The sequence below is a fragment of the Canis lupus genome, chromosome 16, assembly GCF_003254725.2.
Source record: "Canis lupus dingo isolate Sandy chromosome 16, ASM325472v2, whole genome shotgun sequence".
NCBI classification, from domain to species: domain Eukaryota; kingdom Metazoa; phylum Chordata; class Mammalia; order Carnivora; family Canidae; genus Canis; species Canis lupus.
The window spans coordinates 54,875,710-54,899,690 of NC_064258.1; the positions used below are offsets into that span (position 1 = coordinate 54,875,710).

General features: G+C 40.1%; 1 protein-coding gene across 2 annotated transcripts in view; it reads left to right on the top strand.

Annotated features, from left to right (window-relative positions):
* The window catches only part of GPM6A (glycoprotein M6A), a 332,273-nt gene that overhangs the window by 302,500 nt on the left and 5,792 nt on the right, over positions 1-23,981 (top strand). For both annotated transcript variants that reach the window (XM_025434029.3, XM_025434028.3), the window contains exons 3-6: positions 3,558-3,714; positions 17,966-18,119; positions 22,839-22,915; positions 23,505-23,570. In XM_025434029.3, coding sequence (XP_025289814.1) covers positions 3,558-3,714; positions 17,966-18,119; positions 22,839-22,915; positions 23,505-23,570 — 454 coding nt within the window. The remainder of the gene's footprint in view (positions 1-3,557; positions 3,715-17,965; positions 18,120-22,838; positions 22,916-23,504; positions 23,571-23,981) is intronic.

Consider the following 23,981-nt stretch of genomic DNA (forward strand, 5'->3'; position numbering starts at 1 on the left):
AGAAGGATAACATGAAAACAAGAAAGAGATTGGAAGGGTTAGGGAAGGTCATGACACTTCTCTGGGAGTATCTTTTTATATAGATTTGATTCCTAGAAGCATGTTAATGTTCTCTACGTTTAGAAACGAAGTTAAGTCAATATGGATGGGATGGGGGACCTAAAACTGAAACAAACTGAAACAAATAGACCCCCACTGCATGAATGAATGAGCATGAGCACAATGAAGAGAAGAAGAAAAAATTCACTAATCCAAGTAATTTAGAAACAGAGATTTGACTATACACTCCTAGTCTTAGGTGGAGGGGGAGGGGAGTTGCAAACATCCTGCATTCTTTTTAAGTAGGTTTGATTTTTTTGTAATACTTAAGATGAAATAATTGTGAAATAATTTTTAGATTTATTATGAATCGAATAAAAGAATGTATGTGTTATTCTTGGGAAATAAGATTCTCACTAAGGAGGAAGGTCATACAAATATAGACTGGGGGAAGGCAATAAAAAAATCCTGTGGATTGGACTTGGAAATATCTATGGAATTGATTATATTTGGAAATACTACTGTGAACTTAAGATTTCTAAAATATGTGCATGTTTGATATGCAGACACATGTGCATGTGTACATGTATGTGCATATATATGTAGATACGTGAATGAACATGTTTGTGTAATTGTATATGTGAATGTGTGTGTATAAATGCATGTACTTCCTATCTTGGTACACTGAAAAGACCAAGAGGCAAAGACACCACAGCAGCAATGAGCATCCACATCTTATTCTCCAAGACTACTGCTCATAAGAACCAGGGTTTGGCAAAGAGATGCCTAATTTGAGGGTTGAGGGATGTATATACAAAAGGAGATTTGGTCCTCTTGCCATGTGAGAAAGTAGAGAATACTTTACAAAAAATGATGGACATGTGTCACAAGGATACAGGAGCCAGCATTGGGAATGCCCACTGACCACCTGTAGATCAATTTGAGCACCAAAATAATTATAGTAGTGGCTTACAAACTTTCAGAGAAAAAAGCAGACATCATTAGTCCATATCATTAATAGACAAATAAATTAAAAAAATAAATAACAAGGGGGAGAAGAGAGGGTTCTTGCCTACATCAGGATATCTAGTGCCAAATGGTAAATGTCAATGAATATTACAGTGAGAAAATTAGCATTGTGGGGGCACCTCAGGGGCTCAGTCGGTTAAGCATCTGCCATCAGCCCAGGTCATGATCCCAGGGTCCTGGGATCCAGCCCCACGTTGGGCTCCCTGTTCAGCAGGAAGTCTGCTTCTCCGTCTGCCTCTACCTGTACCCCCCACCCCAGCTTGTGCTCTCCCTCTCTTTGTCAAATAAATAAATAAAATAAAATAAGAAAAAATGAGCATTTGTTAACACAATAGGAAGATTGGATTAGTCAAGATCCATCAACGACTGCTAACACGGACTGGAAGTTGTAATGAAGAACAGGATGTTTGCATGGTCCTTAAGTGTCTCTTCACAAATCACTTATTAGCTACAAGGGGAACAATAGCAATTGCACAGTACAGAAATTCAACATCATCTTGACTAGATGATTCAAATCAGCATCGCTACCGAGAGGCAGATGAACCTTTATTGTATTCCAGCCATGAATGAATCATCTGAATCTAATCATGAGGAAAGACCAAACTCAGAATGAAAAGCATTCTATCTAATAAGAAGGAAGTAGGATTTACTCCCCAATGGTGTCAATTTCATAAAGACAAAGAGGCTGTGGAAGTGTTCCTGGTTAAAAGAAAGTAAACAGATGTGGCAGATAAATTCAGGACTTACCTCTAGACTGGATCCCATATAGGGAGGTAAGATGCCATAAAGTGCATCCTTAGGTCAGTCCGATGGGTAAAGCTGGAATACAATAATAGATTGGACGCAAGTATTAGATCAATATTAGATTTCCTGAAGTCAGTAACTATACTGTGGAGGACTTCTCTATGTTCAGATGTAATTATTCCAGAGACAGAGAGAACACAAGAAAACAATAAAGTAAATAGGTAAAATATTATGAAATAGGAAAAAGATGTATAGGTTTTCTTCATACTATTCATTTTCTGCAACTTCTTTCATAAATTTGAAATTATTTCTAAATAAACATAAAATACATCACTTTAATGGAGAAGCCCATTGAACCAAATTCTTCAAAGTCCCATCTAAAAGTTGAAATCCTCAGATTCTTTAATGTGTATGATGAACTTACAAATTTATGTCATCTGCCTCATTGCCTTTGACAAGTAAAACTGTGCAATATTTAGATTTTTCAGACAGTGAAAATCACTCACTAAACAATTGCCCTGGTACAATGAATGTTAACAGACTCTTCTTGCTTTTATTTATATGCAACAAATTCACTTATGACATGACATGTATTCTTTTAAAGATATTCTCATAGCATCAAGAGTGTCTAAATCTCCATCAACATGATCATGCTTTCTCATCTCTCATTTGTCCCCTTGGAAACAGTCAACAGGGTATCTCGATCATTCATACTCTAATGATGAGAGGAAAGAGAAAAAAAATCAAACTTGACAATGTAAAATAAAGAGACATTTTCTTGCAAATGGCTAGCGAGATTATGAAAACGAAACACTGGCTAAGATATACCTCTTCACAAACTGTGGGTACACAAGTAGTTTTGTTTCTAGAAGTAGCAAAATGGTTCAATCATGTTTTTTCATTCCAAAGGGCTTTGGGGTTCCCATTTAATATCCAGAATAACAGAAACATCCATCTGCAATTTATAGACAATATATGTATCTCTCCTCCCGCCAAGCCCCTTAACCTTTAAATACATGAGCACTAAATTGTGAGAAAGGAGAGAATAGCTTCCCATTCCTACATGATATTATACCCAAACCGGGCTCAGGCCTAGCTCCATGTTTGAATTCTGAATCCATTAGTGGTTCTGCTTAAAAGGCTTGATCTTTCAAAACTATAACTTTTCCTTAAAAACATAACTTTTTTCATCATTGACATCATTATTAGCAGAAAATATTAGTGATTGTTTACAGTAAGCGTGGACTAAAACATAATTACAATAGACTATAATAAGAAAAATACGAGGTTGTTTTATTGAAAATGGATTCATCATGAACTCAGAAAGCTTTCTTCTTCTTTTCAAAACCCAGTGGTATATAGATACATCTTTCTATTTGATATTTTGTCATAATTGGAGAAATTATAGGATGATTACCCTATTTATCAAATGGATTTCAGCAAACACCATTAGCAGCATGACCCAGTGATTACCCAGGACTACCTTGGCATGAACCAGGGAACAGGAGGAAAGAGGAGGAAGAAAGGTGAAGAGCCCCATCAACAAATACCAGAAGAGGGAGTATAAAATATATATGCAAACATTAGGAATAGAAAGCAAAAATGTTTTTAAGTCCAACCTCCATCATGGATGTACATATTCTGTAGCTGTTGTCCCAAAGGAGCCCTGAACACATAAGACTCAATTGCTGCCAATCAGGCATGAAGAGTTATTGCAATAAATTCCTTTGTCTCTTCCCCCCCAGGATTGACATCTTCAAGTATGTGATCTACGGCATCGCAGCTGCATTCTTTGTGTACGGCATTCTGCTGATGGTGGAAGGTTTCTTCACGACCGGTGCCATCAAAGATCTCTATGGGGATTTCAAAATCACCACTTGCGGCAGATGTGTGAGCGCCTGGGTACGTTATTTGTCGATGTTCAGGGTTTAATGTGGGTTTATTCCAATAGCACACAGGTGTCTGTAGTCGTCTGCCAAGAATTAAAGTATTTTTTTAAAAAACAGTGACATTCCCTCCTGTGATGGCGATCTAAAATCTTAAAAATATTATTTTCTAAGTTAAGATTATTCCGTGTGAAAATTCAGCTGCAAGTTCTCAAATCACATACAGCACAGCTAGTTTTGTTCTAGAGGCAGCAAACCTGGAGATTGATTCAGGATTTTTTTTTTTTCCCAAAGGGCTTTGGCATTCCTGCACAATATTTAGAATAACGGAAAGAAATCCATCTGCAATTAGGGACATTATATGTGGCTCTCCTCCTTAAATATATGCCTTTGCATTTTACTGTAAATTAGGGAGAGTGATATAATGTAATTTCTCTTTAATATGACATAGGTAAAAATGATACTATTATATTAAATTACATTTTCAATCCTCACTGATTACGGTCCCATTCTAGAGCTAATGAAATGCAGACAATGCATCTGTTAAAGCACAAGAGCAATTTAAAAATTAAGAGTAATAGAATTGAAAGTACTTTTATGTAGAATAATGTTCCTATAAAGAAATGTTAGAACTCCCATTATTGGCTAACATGCTTTTCTTAGTTTTCCAATGTTATATAGGAACATCTGTGTGATTACAGCGTATCTTTCATTAAGTAAGAGGTCTCTAATGAGGAATGATACAGTTTATTTCAACCTTACAGACAAGTTCGAAAATACCTGTGAACCTCCAAACTTTTGGGGTTGTTTTACCAGCTTGTAGCGAGTTCTGTCATGCTGCCCAGTGTCCGAGTGATAATCTTCTGAAAAACACTTTGCCCATGTGATGGGTCCTTGTAGTGGTCTCTGGAGGCATTTCTGGTAGGACTCCTTTCTTTGCTGGAATGATGCTTATTGTAATAACTAAGTCTTTAGGATCAGTAATATCAAATTACAGATCTCGAAGAAGTCTTTGATCCATTCAAAAAAATAAAATATGACCCTTCCTCGGGCCGATTGTCAGAGATATCTCAGTGATTTCTCTTTTAAGACAGCACGCTGTGATTTGAAATTCATTTACATTCTGCAAAGAGAGTACAGTGGTTTCCATCACTGATGGGCTTTCTCCTGCACTTGGGACAGTACTGTCCTGATACCACTTGGGCGCCTTAGCAGGTCACTAACTTCTCTAGATCACAGGTTGCTCATGTGCAGCATGAAGCCCTTAGTAGATCATCCCTAAAGCTCATTCCAGCTTAGAGAGTCTGTGCTTCTAAAGCACTATCGGAATAATAAAGGGGATCCCTGGGTGGCTGGGTGGTTTAGCATCACCTTCAGCCCAGGGCGTGATCCTGGAGTCCCAGGATCGAGTCCCGCATCAGGCTCCCTGCATGGAGCCTGCTTCTCCCTCTGCCTGTGTCTCTGCCTCTCTCTCTGTGTCTCTCATGAATAAATGAATAAAATCTTAAAAAAAAATAATAATAGAGAAAAAGAATCTCTCACGAAGTACATTTTCATCATCGGAGAGCCCGCGTTTGCCAGAAGAGTGCTGTTGATGACGCTCTCCCATTGAGAATTGTAAAATCACTGCATAGGATTGGATGCAGAAGCACAAAATCATGGAAGGAAACGCACATCCACATACAGTTAAGAATTGTCTCCTTACCATGCAAACAACCCAAAGATATATCAAATGAGAATGTTTAAAGCAAAAACATGAGCCACCTTGTTTTTTTTTTCTATAAGAGTAACAAGTGTTCGTCCATCCCACCCAGCAGACCAGAAGGGTGGCAGCAGCTGCATGGGCTCCTCCAGAGATGGTGCAGGAGGGAGCCAGCCCCCCGAGACACCCCACCCACTCCTTTAGCACCCCCTTTGCTGCCTGGAGACGAGCAGAGCTCTACAGAAGCAGGGGCTTCGTGCTTGTGCATCTGCAGAGCGCTGCCTTGCCACCACCTGCATCGAGGGGCCCAGCTCCCCCGCCCACAGGTCCTGCAACCCTCTCCCCGCATGACACACCTGACTTGCTTGTCCTGCGGGTTTGTGGTCACAGCGAACGGGTCACCCTCTCCTGCTACTCCTCTTCTCTTGTTCCCTATTCCCACTCTGCTTTTTTCCCCCCATTTATAGGTAGATTACACCTGATGGTCTACTCTGTGTTCAGGTCTTCCTTTGCATTAAAAATGTCCTCTTGATGCTACAGCAATGCATTCCTTGGAATACTGAATAATATTAAAGGGTAGGATAGTTGTGGGGTTTTTTTTTTGTTTTTTTGGGGTTTTTTTTGTTGTTGTTGTTTTGTAACAACCATAAGTGAAAAGTTTCCAGAATTAGGAGTAAAAGAAATTTGTTATTCTATCCCTGTTTCTCTATGTTGTATACAAAGTAAAATGGTTACTAATTGAATCTACACCAGCACAAATGCAGTTAATTTTCAAGCTGCATTCTATTATTGAATAGAGGATGCTAATCAATACCCTCTTTTCTTAATGAATGCTCTGGAAAGCATAACTTGATCTGCATTGTGAGTCTCCTCTCTTGTATCAAGACCAATTCAAGTTCATTTCAAAATGTTAAATGCTATCATTCAAGACCCTGAATGTGAGACACATAAATAACATAAAAGCACAGTATTAACCTTCGTATTATGGTGCCATGTGAAAAGTCATTAAAATACTCTAAGTAACAAAATCTATTTAAGTTAAATATTAAATGGCACCAAGTTCAAGCCAACACATGTTATTTGATACATTAAACATGCACTTAATAAGTTTAATGAATATAGAAATACTTATTTTCTTTGAATTTATTCTCCATTAAATATTAAATATATATACATATATATATATATATGTATATATATTTATTCAGTTGCTACTGGAGAGGCATTCCATGTCTCACATTTTGAAATCTAAAAGTATGTGTTGTGCCATCACTAACCCTTGTCATTTCTAAAAATTTCCTAATTACCATTATGACACCAAAGTGGAGCTCAGAGTCTGTCTATGCTTGTCCTGACACTTCAGATTTTTAAGCCCAATTTTGAAGTAATAGAATTCTTAAATGTATTACTCACTATGGAAATTAATACGTTTATTTTTCTTAAATCTGTCTGCTCTAAGAGTCAAATAAAACAAGACAGTCTCTAGAAAGTGTGTGTATTCCTTTGTGAGGACTGCTGTATCAAAGTGACCACGATGAACGGCTTAAACAGTGGAAATTTATTGTCTCATGTTTCTGGAGGCCAGAAGTCCCAGGTCAGGGTGTTGGGAGGGTTGGTTCCTCCTAAGGCCACACGGGACAGTCTGTTTCTCTAGCCTTGGTGTGTTGCTGGTCATCTTTGGCGTCCCACACTGATTAATCATTGCCCTCATCTTCGCAGGGCGCCCTCCCTGCATGCATGTCTACACTCAGCTTTCCCTGCCTATGGGACGGACACCTGTTAGATTGGATCAGGGCCCACCCTAATAACCTCATTTTTAACTTTCTTACCTCCTGTAAAAACACTGTGTCCAAATAAGCTTACATCATGAGATATTGGGGGTCAAGACTTCATCGTACGAATTTTGTAGAAAAATGACATTCAATTCACAGCAGTGTGCCGCATATAATGCTTAAAGCAACAAAATTTGGGAGTTGCTATTGTTAATCTCATTTTACCGATGAAGAAATGTATTCTGTTTATTTACTTTCAAATACTTGTCCTGTTAGCCTCGGATGCTTATAGACTTTGACCACAGCACTTTAGACTCGTGTCTATAAGACATATTCTATATAATTCCCTTTAAATCTATTCAGTGTCATAACTCATAGTTCATTTTCATAGCTTGAGGTCAAGCTTTAATAATAAGTGCAGTAATAATAATAGGAAATGTTTGTTAGGTGCTTATAAATGCCAGTTGCTGCGCGAGGCACTTTACAGAACACTGAGGCATTTAATGCTCCAGACAACTGTGTGAAGTAGTGACGTGCATCACTCTCATTTCACAGCTGAGGAAGCCACCACCTGAGGATAAGTGACTCGTCCAGCACGGAGCCCTGATCAGGGCTGATCAGGATTTGCCTTGTCATTCTTTGGTGCATTTGGGCTAATTTAATGGGATAATGATCCGGTTGGGAGGGACTTTTGTAACTCATGAGTGAAACTCTGTTTTAGAGAGATCATTCATTGATCATTGAAAGTCCTTCATTGCAGAGATGTCCTCATTTTAACCTTTGCTTTTATCCGTGATCATGGATTATCTCTTTTTTACAATACAAGGATGCCCTGTGAAACCCAGAAGAATCTCATACTGTGAGATACTTTTCTGTTTTGATACCTGCCTATCAGGAGTCTTAGGGTAACTTTCTAAGTAAAGTTGTCATCAAGGAACTCTTCATTCTGGTCTCTCTCTAAAACAGAGTGTCTTCTGAAATTAAATTTTAAAAAGACAATGTTTTTGATCCAAGACTGCCAAGCCAAAGTTCCTACAATGAGGCCTATGCTCTTTAGGATACATCTAACATGGAAAAGGCGATGTCATTTTTTTAGATTATAACACTACACTGTGACACTGGTTTCTCAGTACGCAGTGAGGGGCGGGGGAGGGAGGGGATACATACGTTGCTTTCAGACATAGTAATATCTGGAAATAATGTGTTAAAAAGCATTGCATTGTGGAGGAAGGAACCAGGATTTTATCTGCCATATGTATCCAAAGCCAGTCCCACACATGGTTTCAGACCCAAACTGTAAACACTGGGACAATAAACCAGTCTCAACCTGACTCTTTTGTTTTTTTTTTTTAAAATTTTTTTTTTTTTAATTTATTTATGATAGGCACACAGTGAGAGAGAGAGAGGCAGAGACACAGGCAGAGGGAGAAGCAGGCTCCATGCACCGGGAGCCCGATGTGGGACTCGATCCCGGGTCTCCAGGATCGCGCCCTGGGCCAAAGGCAGGCGCCAAACCGCTGCGCCACCCAGGGATCCCTCAACCTGACTCTTTTGGATATTACTGATGCTAGCACAACAATTACAGGAAAAAAAAAAAAAAAGTCTCATTCTTTCCAGGTTTTGAACATAAAAGTTGACAGAAACTTCCAGTTAGCCTCAAAAAATGACCGACAAAACAAGAATGCCTGTTGTAAAATGTAAGGCTTCTCATCTTAGATTTTCAAATCCAAGAGACTTCTCACCCCTGGAAATGAAATAATTTTTTTAAATTGGTTCAACTGATGTTATTGTGCCAAATATTTCCATACACGTAGTACTTATCATTTAAATAGACCACTAGGCTAGAGATGAAATAATAATCATGGGTTACAAGTGGACGTTTAAAATATTGTTTGGTTAATGGACACACCTCTTTTCTGACCAAGAGCTTTGTGCCCGCTATGCTGGGAATAATAAGCTTGATGCAGAAGATATTTGTTTTATATTTGCTTTTTTTTAAAGGTGTTATTTATTTATTTGAGAAAAAGCAGAGGGAGAAAAAAAATAAAATAAAATAAAAAGCAGAGGGAGAGGGAGAAGCAAGCTCCCTTCTGAGCAGGGAGCCCAATGTGGAGCTTGATCCCAGAACCCTGAGGTCATGACCTGAGCCGAAGGCAGACGTTTCACCGACTGAGCCCCCCAGGTGCCCCGTTTTTTATATTTGCTTTTAGAATAAAAGCAAGAGTGTCCATTTTATGACTTTGCCCTTAAATCAGTAATATTATACAGACAGATCATGCTTCACCATATTTTTTTGAGACTCAGTTTCTTTGCCTCTTTTTCTCATTTCGAGATTAACTTCTATAGTTTATGGTGGTTTGTGGGGAAACTAAGTACATTAAGGATATAAAAATTTAAGTGTTCACTGAGGAATTACTGAGCTTAGCATTATTATATTGAGATCCTTGGTCAAAAAACATTTCTCGCACATTTGCTGTATAATTGATACTAAAATAGCATTCACTAAAGGGAAATGTCCTCTCTAGTAATATTGGTGGAAAGAAATGTATTCTACTAGGCCAGTGATGTTTTTATTTTTAAAGGAGTTTGATTTTTTTTTTAATTTTTTTTAAGGAGTTTGATTTTATTTGAATTCTGTTCTGGCTTGAAAAAGTAAAATCTTGGGGTTCCTGGGTGGCTCAGTCAGTTAAGCGTCTGGCTCTTGATTTCAGTTCAGGTCACAATTTCAGGGTCATGAGATCGAGCCCCACATTGGGCTCTGCACTCACTGGGGGGTCTGCTTAAGATTCTCTCCCTCCCTCTCCCTCTGCCCCTCCCTGCCCCCTGCTGTCATAAGCTCTCTCTCTCTCTCTCTCTCAAAAAAAAAAAAAAAAGATGAAGAAGTATAATCTCTTTTGCTAAATATTTTGAGGATTTCTTACATAGATTGAAGTGCTGTGCTGGCCACGGGTGATGTGAAAAGGTACAAGGCAGTTTCCCAGCTCCTGGGGAGCTTCCAGTCTAGTTAGAATAGTCAGGTGACTTGGACATGGACACATATGCTGAGCATATTGATGAGCAGGGGACACTTATGGTGTTTGCACAGAGAAAGGTGATTACAGTCTGTTGTTGACCAGTATATACCCTTGTACGGTGCACATTGTTGACACACAGGAAATTTTAATTCCTAGTGAATTGATGAGTAAGAGGGGCTCTTAATCTGGGGAATGGAGAATAGAAACACATCCTTTGAGTAACCTGGAAGCTGAGAATCAGAATGAAATGTTTAGGATACTGCAGTTATCAAGGTGTTACATCAGGCAGGTGCAAAATCCTAGTAGATTGCGTATTATGTTCTGAAGTGTTTGCATTTGGTTTGTTCAATAAATGAGACCAATGCAAGGTAACAAAGAAGGAAACATCACAATTAGTATATTTTAAAAGAGAGTTTAGTTTTTAGAGCAGTTTTAGGTTCACATCAAAATTGGTTGGAAAGTACAGAGATTTCCTATATCCCCTTGGCCCCCGCATATGTATAGCCTCCATCCTGTGAAAACCCCACACCGGAGTAGTACATTTGCCGCAACCAGTGAACCTAAAGATCATAGTTTACATTAGTTCACTCTTGGTGTTGCACATTCTGTGAGTGTGGATAAATGTGTGATCACGTATATCCACCATTATAGCATGAGACAGAGCAATCTCACTGCCCTAAAAGCCCTCTGTGCTTCCCCTGTTCATCCTTCCTCCCCCCTGACCCCTGCCAATGACTGATCCTTTTATTGTCTCAATAGATTAACCTTTTCCAAACTGTCATACAGTAGGTAACCTTTTCATGGCTTCTTTCACTTAGTAATACACATTTTTAAAAAGAATTTTATTTATTGATCCGTGAGAGACACACATGCACACACAGAGGCAGAAACATAGGCAGAGGGAGATGCAGGCTCCCTGCGGGGAGCCTGATGCGGGACTAGATCCTGGACCCCGGGATCACTCCCTGAGCTGAAGGCAGACACTCAACAGCTGAGCCACCCAGGTGTCCCCTGTAATATGCATTTTTAAGGTTCCCTGCATGCCTTTGCATGAGCTGATAGCTCATTTCCTTTTAGTACCGAGTGATATTCCGTAGTCTGGATGGACCACAGTCAGCTTATCCACTCACTGACTCAAGGACATCTTTGTGTCTTCCAAGTTTGAGCAATTATGAATGCAGCTGCTATAAACGTAGCAAATAGTTTCTGAAAAACAATTTTCTGATCACTACTTGTGCTTAGGTAGTTTGGGGCCATAATGACGACAACGAAGATGATGATTGCACATCTTTAAGTTAATTTACATAATAAGTGACATAATTTTTTTCTGCAGTAAAGTTTCCACAGTGTACTTTCCAGAGCCTTCTGAGTTCAATGTTGTTAATGATGCTCCATTTTGCATCTGTAGTGACCGCGTTCTCAGGTATTGGTTTGCTTTTCTTTGAGTTGGTATTGCTTTGTGTTAGAATTGTGGTTCTCAACCAGGGACTATTTGCCCCCTCAGGACACTGAGAGACGGTGGCTACACAACTGACAACTGGTGGGTTGAGGCCAGGGATGCTGTTGCACCTGCTGCAGTGCACAGGACAGTCCCATAATAGAGAAGTTGCTGGCCTCCAATTTCCAAACTGGTGAATTTGAGGAACTCTGATTTAGAAATATATTTCATGTCCAGTGCCTCGCTCATCCATGCATTTGGCTGACCAGGCATAAGTGTCCGGCAAGTCATGCCAACTTTACCTTTTCTTTACTTCAAATGTAGCATTCTGAAGAGCCTGCAGACGAATCCCAAAGAAACCCTCATGTCATATGTACTCATGAGAGCTTTATTGATTCCAATAGAGCAGTAGCTCTTAACACCGGTTGTCCAGTAGAATCACCTGCAGAGATTTTTTGAAATCTAGATATAGTCTGGGGTGCCTGGTGGCTCAGCTGGTTAAGCATCCAGCTCCTGGCTCAGCTCAAGTCATGATCTCATGGGTCATGGGATCGAGCCTCAGGTCAGCCTCCATGCTCAGAAGGGAGTCTGCTTGAAGATTCTCTCGCTTTGCCTCCCTCCCACCTTGCTTTCTCTCTTTCTCAAATAAATATTTAAAAATACATTGATATACATATAGTCTGCATGGGCAAAGCCCGAGCAGCGCTTTCTCTCTCCCAGTTGCCAGATGATTCCCGTGTGGCCGTGGTTGAAAACTCCTATCAGAGGCTGTGTTCCCAACTGTCTACCTAGCGAGACGTCTTCATCACAGTGGGCTCTGAGCTGTTTCTGCCTGCGTGGTGACTAGAGTCAGTGATATGGCATTGTGTATTTTAAAATTGTCAGGAGAGCAGGTCTTGAAAGTTCTCATCACAAGAAAAGAAAATGTTGTGACGTGTATAGTGACAGATGTTAACTGGACTGGATCGTGGTGACCATTTCACGGGATATGTAAATATGGAATCATTACATCAGACACATGAAACTAATACAACGCTATCTGTCCATCATTCCTTATTTTAAAAAGAAGAGTAGCTTATTTAGTATTACTTATTTATTGTATATTATTATATATTAACTAATCATTGTTAATGCTCAAATGGCAGAACAGGTATCTCACATTACTGGCAATGTGACTAGAAATCACATGATAATTATGAGGTATTTTATTACAAACCATTTATTTTTTTTTTACCTAGGGTTGCACTTGATCATTTTGAATAATTCTCCACTTTGGGCAATTATCAGATTCTAAAGCACTAAAATAGGGAGGTTGAATCATATTTTTAGTTTAATTTGGGGATGTTTGTGACCCATGAGCTGCGCATCCCTGAAATGCAGGAGGTTTGCACTCCAAATTCAAGAGTTAAGGTCTTTTGTGCCCTCCTTAGAACAAAGTGTGTGAATTAGTAATCATGAAAATACTTTCTCACAGCAAAGATTCCCTGTGGGCACTGAGCTCTGTTCACTGGCCTGGGACGTCGCAGCCTGGCCGGGGAGCCAGTGTGCGTCCCTGCCGCAGTTTCCAAAGTCATGCCTTCCATCGGCCCGTAAAGAGGCAGCAGTGACACAGTTCAAAGTGTCCCAGTCCACTTGGAATCCAACCCTATTGAATTATAAGTCCCATTCTGCAGTGAACAGCACCTTCAAAGGAAGCTTTGGAGAAATCCCCTGGGACCAAAAGAAACCCGAGACGCTGGAGAGGACGCAGCCAAAGGCACACCGATTACTGTCCCGGGGCTTCCAGTGGCTTCGAGCCGCTGCATCGTGGCCCTTGTTCTGCAGACTATAAATTAGCCTTGGGATAGACAATTGCAAATAATGAAAATGGTAATAAAGAGGCCCTTTCATTTTTTTCCCTCCGAGGAGTCCCATTAACAAGATTTCCTCAGTTTTGGGGTGGTTTCCAAACTTTCTAGAGCCTTTCTCTTCAAGTGGGAGCCCGCTCTGAATAACTTTCCCAGACTCGAGAACTTCTTTTTTACTTTCTCCACACGTGGAACGAAATATAATTCCCTTATTCTGTACAGTCCTATCAGTCAGGCAAAACGTATATTTGCATAGGAGTGGCAATAATCGCAATAATGCTGTCTTGCATAAAAATAGCTAATATTTCATCTGTGCTTCTTAGGAGCCAGATTCTAGGCTAAGTGGTTTTTATGAGCTACCTCGCTCCGGCCTCCCTAAATCACGTAAGATCAATTTAGCAGGTAGTCTCCTTTCACAAAGGCAGTCACAGCAGCAGAACAAGCAACCAGACTCCATCCAGCTCAGAAGTCTGTGCTTTTAATCAGTGTGCTATAAATCTCCCCTTAATTGCTAAATAAATGTGACATTCAGGTTAGAGACACAGGCAGTGAGCGGCATGTTGGTGCTGGATAAGTCAGTCTCTACTCTCTTACAGAATAGAATCAAATGGCAAAGAATGGAAAATGACTTTTCTCAGATCGTGCAGATTAGCAATGTTAGGAGTGAATGGGTCCTGGGACGTGAAGCACGCTTATCCGTACTTTGAGGCCTAGCCGACCTTTCTCACCTACACTGGGCTCATAAGGCCGTGAGAATGGAGGGATTCCGAGCCAGCAGCCACCCTGCCCACTGAGCTTCGTCTGTGGATTTGCTTCATTCCAATTCCAGAAAAGAGAAAGAATAAAGAGCACCCGAAAATATTTCCCTTTCTCTCTGGTAGATGCAAACAGAATGTTTACCACAGACTACCAAAACCTACTGCATAGATGTCCACACAGAATATTTGTATTCTTCAGATGCGGAAAAATAAGGGTGAAGTGTTTGTTGCTTTCTCTGACTGAAATCCCCAGATACACTTTTACACTCATTAGGCCCTCGTAAGTATTTGTTGAGAATAATTCTAAAAGTGGTTTACTCTAAAAAAAAAAAAAAGGGATTTACTCTAAAAGAGTAAATGGCCATTAAAGTGTATTTGCTCCAGTTCCTTCAGTGATTTAAATAAGTTGATATTCAACAGGTTTTATTTTCTAACGTTTTAAGACCAGGCTTTGTTTCATCTTGGACGTAAGACTATAAATATGTTTGCCAAATCGTAGTTCAAGGTCACTGCTAGGACAGGTGCTGGCTCTTCAAACTGCCAACCATTGCTACTGCAGAATAGAGACTAGCAGGAAGTCAGATTCAGGAGGAGATTAAGCAGTGTTATTAGAAAGTATGTGTTTAATCATGTTCCGAGTTTCCGAAATCCTATGACCTTTTTCAATTTATAGGAGAAGGTTTGATCTCAGGTATCATTGGCTTTATCTTGGCTCTTATCTGTTGTATGAATCCCCTACTACCCATAATCTCAGGAATCTCTATATTAATCACAACACAACTTTAATGTAGATGCATAAGCTCTAACATGACAGTGACACCAAGTTTTCCATTTTTTGAAAGTGTTGCTTTAGTATATCTTCTGAGAATTAATTGAGTTTCACTTGTTTGAGACCACTGAAGTCATAAAGTCACTCTTTAACTCATCGCCAAAGGGATTAATAGAGTTGACTAAGAGATATAGTTTCATTCAGTGTATTTATTTTATTCTGTATAGTCATTTTGAAAGCATGACTTGAGGCATTCAAGTTAACCCAGAATACACTACTGTTTCTCTCCAAAAGTCTTCTAGAAGCTGCCTCTGAATCTCAGAAGGGAACCACGTGTCTATAGAAATGTAACTTTTTGTGTGCATATTTCAGACACTTTCAAATAGAATCCTATTGCCATATTAGCTAATAGAGTATGTTTAAAGGACTAAAAATATAATTTCAGGGGCACCTGGGTGGCTCAGTCAGGTAAGCATCCAACTCTTGGTTTCAGCTCAGGTCATGATCTTGCAGTCGTGGAGTCAAGCCCCCTGTCAGGCTCCATGCTGAGTGTGGAGCCTGCTCCAGATTCTCTCTCCCTCCTCTTCTGCCCCTCTCCCCGACCCACATACCATGCTCTCGTTCTTTCAAATAAATAAATTTAAAAATCTTTTAAAAGATACAATTTCACCCTTATTCACATGTGCTGGGCATCCCATGTTCTGAGCCTGATTATATAAATACAACACGGTCTTCAGGTAATCTTTCAGAAAATGCCACTTTTAAAAGAAGTCATACTGTAAGGTGCCCGAACTTCTCACAATACACAATCTACACAGATAAAAAAGGAAGGAAGGGCAATAAAATTTGGAGTGGATCTCTGTCAGGATGCAAATTCTGATCATCGTCTGGTACACGCGGAAATGCATATGCAAACAGAACACATCTCTCTGCAACTTCCAGTGTTGATTTGCAGATATTGTTAAGGGTAGTTGGATTGGGAGAAAGAAAGGGAAGTAAAATTACATCCCTTTGGGGGACAGGGACAAAATATAGTCACAGACAGCAAAACTGAAGATTGAGAGAGGAGACTGCAATGTGAGTTACTTGGGAGGGTGTCTCACCTCGTATGAGTATGAAGTCCACCAAGCTGGATGTTCCTGCAGTCAGAAAACTGCATTCCCCACCTTGTGCATCACCAGGGCATAGAGCACGAGCTAATGCACACGGTTGCTAACATAGTATTTGTGGACTGGAGGAGTGCATAAAGGTATGAAGTAGACATTGAAGAGTGGACAAGGATGTGGTTCTGAAAACTCTCTCCTTTCATGTTCTTTGTGTTTTGCTGGAAGATGACTTGCTAATCCTAAGTAAGGTCAGGGACATGAGTGATGGCAGCGAAGGCTATAGTCTTATTCACAGATATGGGATTCAAATGAGAAGAGCCAGATATTGCAGCAGAACAATCCCTACAATAGTGATTTTCTTCTTCAGCTACTTTTCGAGGATAATCTTGATTTCAGTCTCTGATATCTGAGTGTGATTCGTTAATGCCATGTGACATAGGGGAAAGGAAGGACACATAAGATGAAATCAGAGAGGAAGACAAACCATAAGAGACCTTTAACTATAGGAAACAAACTGAGGGTTGCAGGAGGGGAGGGGGTTGTGGACAGGTAACCGGGTGATGGGCATTAAGGCAGGCATGTGATGTGATGAGCACTGGGTGTTGTATGCAACTGATGCATCACTAAACTCTACCTCTATAACTAATAATACACTATATGTTAGTTAAATTGAACTTAAATAAAATAATTACATTTAAAAATACCACGTGGCAATTCCCGTGAGGCTATCTGCCTACCAGTCTCTATTTTAGTTGGTGTTTGTCTATGTGGGCACTTCATATAATGAATTATTCCTATGATCATGGGAAATATGCTAATGAATCCAGTGACACATAACTTGCTTTGAGAAATATAATCAATTTGTATCAATGTGTGCATTCAAGCCTGCATTTAAGCCTCAGGGTATTGTGACTTAAAATTGTTCTTCTGCAGTTACTTCCGAAATACAGTTGTTAATGAAAGTGTTAGCTTAGGAATTCAAGGTGTATATTTATGGAGACAACTTTACATGTAGATAATATGGGTTAAATAGTTGATAAGTAAGGTGAAGCCAGGTTACTACATCTATCTTTTACCAGCTCTTCATCCATCTACCAATGTGTGCAGCTGACTTTTTATCCAGCATGTAAGTCATGCTTAACTAAAAATCCATTTAACCTATGCTGAAAGTAAGTCCCTATATCTGAGCACATGAAAAGCCCTTTTCTTCATTTTATAAATACTAAAAATATTTCTAAAATAAGCAGAAAAAAACCCTTTATTGTCAAACTTAAAATCACATTTTACCATGAAAATGTAAAATGCAAAAATAAAATTAATAAAATTAATATTCAAGAAAGAAGACTTCAGATTTAACATTTACGGAAATCACTGAAAAGGAGGATTATGCACTTATATCATCAATACTAAAATGACTTGAGAATTACTACATGTTTAATATTAAATGGAAACCTGATTAAGTGCTTACATTCTCATGGTGTGAATGGTGCTTGTGTAGTTGTAACATAAATTTACTGACAATGTTTTAACTTTGCAAAACCCCCCATAAATATACCAGTTACTGTTTTCTAAAGTTTTTTTCTTAAAAAATATGAGGTGAGATTTTTGAGACCAATACATGAATGAAACAGACATTATGATGCAGATGGATTGTTTCTTCCCTTGTCGCTGGGCACCTGTGCCATGAGGAGATCTTCCAGCAGGTTCTTCACAGAACCCACGTTATTCAGCATCTCTCAGCTTCCTGTGGTGCTGTGACAAGGACACTTAACACTTCAGATTGGATTTTGTAAATTAGTCACAAAAATCTTCTTTTCCAGCAGATTACATGTTTTCTCTCTCGACTTTTTCTCTGTTGCAGTTTATCATGCTGACATACCTTTTCATGTTGGCCTGGCTGGGGGTCACGGCTTTCACCTCCCTGCCAGTCTACATGTACTTCAACCTGTGGACCATTTGCCGAAACACCACCTTAGTGGAGGGAGCCAATCTCTGCTTGGACCTTCGTCAGTTTGGTAAGTGGATCTCGAACTAAAATGAGGCCTCCTGTTGTTTTACCTAAATGACTGCCTCTGAAATAGTGCCAATCACCCTGGAACCATCACAGATCGATGAGAAATGTATACTTGAGACATGTCACCGTGTATTCACCTTTCAGACATTTTTTTTTTTAATTTCAATGTGTAGGAGTTGAGGAATGATTGGAAGTTGGTCTCATAACATGAATATACAAACATGTATGTTTGAACAGACTATCTGGGTGTATTTTCTGGTACAGGCAAGATACAATTGTGATGTCCTTGTCCCAATTCCTTTGTGCCTTTCCAGACTGGATGTGTTTCTCGGATCTACTCTTATGTTCCCATGACAAACTATACAATTTGTGAAGTCTAGTGTGAAGATCATCTAAGAAATAGGTGCTTCTCTGGTTTTCAAAATAAGGCAAAAAAAGCTAAGCATTTTATAATAACAAAATCAAAGAATGTTAAACCAACCAACAGTTGGTTATTTTTGTTCAGGGCTAAAACTTCCATGTGATAAAAATGGTTTCTTATGTCTGTGCAGGCTTGTGATACACAGACCTTATTGTCCATGTTAACGTGTTTGATCCTTCCAACACTTCTGTATGCTGTACAATATTATTATCCTCTTTATAAATGATATAGAGAGGTTAAATGAGTTGCCCAGGGTATAGACCTAGGATGTGACAGAGCCAGGACTCAAACCCCAACAGTCTTTTTTTAGGATCTGGGGTCATTACAAATCAGCCTGCAAATCTCTCCGCTTGAAACAAGTACTGCTGATAGATGAATGTGGAGAAATGGACCTAATCTCACCTAATTTATTTGGAATTCTGTTCCATCATTTGTAAAAATTATGGGAGCTACAAAAGTTAACAAAAGATATGGAAATCCACATGTTTGGGTGGATTTTGTCCCCATACGCTGGCTGTTAAAATCTACCCCATGAACATCTGGGAGTGCTCCCTATGATTTTCTCTAAAAGGTTTCCTGATAGGTCAGGAAAGTGGAGAACATTTCACTAGGCTTGGGGCTCAGTGGAGTGCTATAGGTAGATCATAAACTACAGTAAGCCAACTGTATGCTCCAAGGCTGTAGCCTCCTCTCCATCCCATAAACTGGAGTCCTAAGCCTCCTTTGCCTGGTCCTAATGATAAGCAGGGTCTGCTCTGTGGATGCAGTTCTTGGCAAGAAGACCACAGAGGGAATAAGGACAGCTCTTCCACCGGAGAGGTTTCAGTCTTGGAATCCTGTCACACATAAACACAGGAAGGGAAAGCATCCCCAACAGCTGCTGGAGGTCATGGGAGAACAGCTGCTTGGAAACATGGCTCTGGCTTCAGTCCCTCCCCGTCAATGTTTTCCTCCTGTTCTGTTGATCTGAACATGGGAAATTGGAAGAGAGGTGGCCCGTCTCTCCAACAGGGTTGCCAGCCAACAGGAGCCACCTAGTGAAGTTTCAGTTTCAGATAAACAAGAAATTTTTTTAGTACAGCATGTCCAAATATTATATGGGACACACGTATAGTAGGTGTAAACCATGACTAGGATTAAAGCTGCCCTTTGAACCATAGCACTGTTTACAACATATTCATCAAGATTCATTCCAGTTTAACTTTTCGCCATGATGTGGAAGAGAGGCCACTTTTCAGATGTCATGCAACCTTTTACATCATCTATTAAGTCATTCTGTTTGCCCTTAATACAGACTCTACTTCCTGGATGGCACTTAATCTGCCTTCCAGATTATATGCCCTCAATAAGAATCCTGAGTGTACATGCACAATCAAGTGAGCAAGGGGCGTCAGTGCAGAAAAGGACACTCCCCCAAGTCTGGGTCATGATCAGTACAGACTAATGTCATAAAAAAAGGTGGTTGAGTAGATAAGGACATGCTATGTATGAAGCGATTTCCCTTATTTTGCAAAGTTGTCTCATTAAATCTAGACGGTATCTTTGCTTTTAGGGGATCAAGGCCTTTGAAATGCATCATGGGGACTCTGATCATGGTAATAGCTCGGATGCCTGCTTAGTCTTTACTTACATTTCCCCATCCATTCCCCTGTATGTGATACATGTATACGTGTCTTACAGACCTAATGGCAAGCAGAGGCATCATAGAGTTCATAGGGTCGGGGAACTTACAGATGAGTTACAGATGGTTTGTCCTATTAGCATTTGCCATATTTCAAAATGAGTCATAAAATAACTTGCTCATTTTCATAGCTTCGTATTACACAAACATGGATTTACAAACTATAATTAACTTGCAATATGTATATTTGTGGTATATGGTATTATATCATAATAACTAGATTGTGTGTGTGTGTGTGTGTGTGTGTGTGTGTGTGTGTGTAACATCAGGAGCACTGGAGACTGAGTGGAAGGCTTGGGTTACAGTATTTCAAAGGGGATGGGGGAAGGCTTCACCAAATAGCTGTTATCAGAAAGACATGAGGGTCGTGGGAATATTCATAGCAGAGGGAAGATCCAGGCCAAGTTACCAAAGCAGCTCCATGCCTGGCATCTTCAACAAACAACAAAGAGGCCCGTGTGGCTGAAGTAGAACAAGAAAGCAGGGAGAGCAGATTGGAATGGAGTCGGAATCACGGAACACCATTCTGAGTGCATGGCAGGACGTCATCCATGCAGACTTTTATTCCACAGAAAGTAGAGAATATTTGCAGGTTTGGGCAGAAGAGAAGCATTATCCCCCATACATTCTAGAAGAATCACTCTGGTGGCCGAATGGAGAACGGACTGTCCCAAGAGTAGAAGCAGAGAAGCTGAGTGGCACTCTTGTAGTAGCCCTGAGGTGACTCAGGTGGGCTCAGGTGGGCTCAGGTGGGCTCAGGTGGGCAGTAGTGGGAGAAGTAAGGAGAAGTGGCCTGGTGCTCTCTGCCTTTGGAAGCGAGGGGCTGCAGAATGTCCTGATCGGTGGGCCTGTGGGTTTGAGAGAAAAGGAGGAATCCAGGGAATGCCCTGGTTCCCCGGACCACAGGGAAGACTTGCTGTCAGATGAGCCAGGAAGCCTATAAGAAGCACCTCCTTGGGCACAAGGCAGGCAAGGGAGGTCAGAGTTCACTCTGAAGATGCTGAGACCTACTAGGAACCAAAACAGAGGTGTCAGGTGAGAAATTGGGTAGAGGAGTCTGGATTTCTGGAGAGAGGCACGGGGAGCTGGCTGAGTGGATTGGGGGGAGCTGCTGATCATTGTTAGCAGGCTTGGAGACTCCGTGGGATGGGAGGGGACAAAGGTGACCGAGGTGTGCATGCTGGGAGCTCCCCTGAGATAAGTCCAAGAGCAAGGGAGCCTGTGACAACCGACGGACAAAACCAGGAGTCCATGGGGTTGGGGATCTAAGGAAGGAGAGGGAGCCAGTGGCCCGGGAGGGCAGCTTGGAGAACTCATCGTTGGATTATGTGCAGGGCACTGCGGATTCCCATGGAGGCTTGAGACAAAAGCTGAATGGAAAGGGTTCAAATAGAAAGGAAAATGAGGGGATCGCAGACAGTGAGCATAGTCAGAGCTTTCTAGGCGTTCTGCTGCAGAGGCGAACAAAGACCCAGGCCAGGAAACCATGTGCAGGGCCCAGGGATTCCACACCAGCGAAGTGGGTAGTAGGTCAGCGTGGAGAAGGGTGGCCTTTCCCGAGAAGCTTTCTTAGACACATCCTAGGGGGTTCTTATGTCCCCCTCTCCCCTTTTAGCGCCTCCCCTCTTGGCAGAAAGGAAAGGTCACAGAGAAGCACATCTGCATGTGATGGACCGCAAGAAGTTATTTTTTAAAATGAAAATAACTGCACAGACTATTGGCAAAGGAGAGTGGCAGGAGGCCCATAGAGAGTGAGAGCGGACAGTGTGCCTCAAAGCTGAAGGTGTGTGTATATGCGCGTGTTAAAATTAAGACAAGGCAGGCAGTGCTAAAAGCTTAGGTGTGAGTTTGCCCAGAACTTGTGGGTTTTTTTTTTTTTTCACTTTATGCTTCCGTAGTTCTCAAAACAAAATTAAAGACTCATTTTAGATAGCCTTGGTCACTTTTCTGTAAAATGAGATCTGTGGCAGTGTATCACTCATGTGCGTGTTAAAAGTGCAATACTCCTGGCAAACACTCACAGGTTCTGGCTTGACGGTTCTGTGGTGGAGTCCAGAAATGCATACTTTTGAGCATTCCCCAGGTGATTCTAATGCAGTTGGTCTGTATAAACCAACTGAAAGCAAGGGTGAATATGAGCAAAATTACAGGGTTTTTTTCCCCCTACTATTAGCACTGTTTTCAATATTAACAGAAAAAAATTACTCCTTTGGGCAATATGCTTTTATAGACTAATAGAAGCTTTGTACCAGCAGAATAAATTTAGATCCACACTTCAGCACAGTCTGGGACATAGTAATCAAAATAATTGTGATGCCTACACCACTGCATTAATGGACCAAACCAATCAACCGGCTACAATTGAATCCAGAGATTCTGGTGGCTAGGTCCAATTGAATTCAGATCAAAAATGTCGTAAATTGCTTGAGGGCTAAATAATTTTTATCTTCCATTCATAATTCCGGTTATAATTATTATCTAGCAATAAAAGCTGAAGGAGGTTTCCATTATACTATGGCATAAAATGGAACTTGCTTAGTTTTTATCAGCAAGATTCTTTTTCTTTCTCTGGCCTCTTGAAAACATTTATAAACCAAGCTATAATTTTCTACATGTAGGGATTGTGACGATTGGAGAGGAAAAGAAAATTTGCACCGTCTCTGAGAATTTCATGAGGATGTGTGAATCTACCGAGGTAAATGTTTTTAAAGCTGTTTATATTGCCCGAATTTTAGCCACATTTGGTATTTGAAAAATATAAGTAAAATATATTTAAACATATTTAAATATATTATTTATTAAATATATTTAATATACATTTAAAATATAAGTAAATCTATATTGAATTTTCCCCCTTCCCTCTCAGAGGCATTTTTACTCACAGTGATCTTATGCAGGGTGACTGGAGAATAAATATGAATGAGATGCTCTATTTCAGTATAAATTATAACAAATATATTTTTTCCAGAAACTATCATTTTCATGAAAGTTGAACATTTTTAATATTATTAGGTAAAAGGATAATGTAGCCTTATATAGTTATATTACTGAAAATTATCATTACTAAGGATGATATCATCTTTGCAATAAAATTATACTAAAATGCTGCAGTTGCAAAGACTTCAATAATTTGCAGGAGAAAAGATACTGTAATAATGTTTTGTATCCTAAGTGCACTTTCGTTAAAGATGCAGAGTTTCTCTTCGTAAGACAGCAGCCGTCCTGATCTCTCTTCTGCTTGTAACCCTGACACGGGTTTTGATTCTCTGTTGGTTTCTTTGCAGCTGAACATGACCTTCCACTTGTTCATTGTGGCGCTTGCTGGGGCCGGGGCAGCTGTTATTGCTATGGTAAGACCTGGAGCTCTGAGGCTTGGTTTTTCGATTTGAATGACAAGGTGATTTACTCATTGCGATGATCATTTGTCTCCAATCCTGAAGTCCATACTAATCTATTGGTTTTACTATCAGTAAAAAAAAAGGGGGGAGGGTGGTAACAGGGAACAAACAAAAAACACAAGGCTTAATCTGAAAAACTATTATTGTTACAATAGAGAGACTATTCAGTAAGCAGTTTAAGGATTAGAACACTCAATCATCTAGGTAACGTGAACAAAAATAAGTAAATGCATTAGTGTTTCAGATATTAGATCGCTGCTATTAACATAAAAAATCACCTCTGGATCATCTATGCCTGTATCGATGTGGTATTCCAGGTAATCTAATCCGTTCCTCACATTATCCTTTCCTCTTTCTCATTCA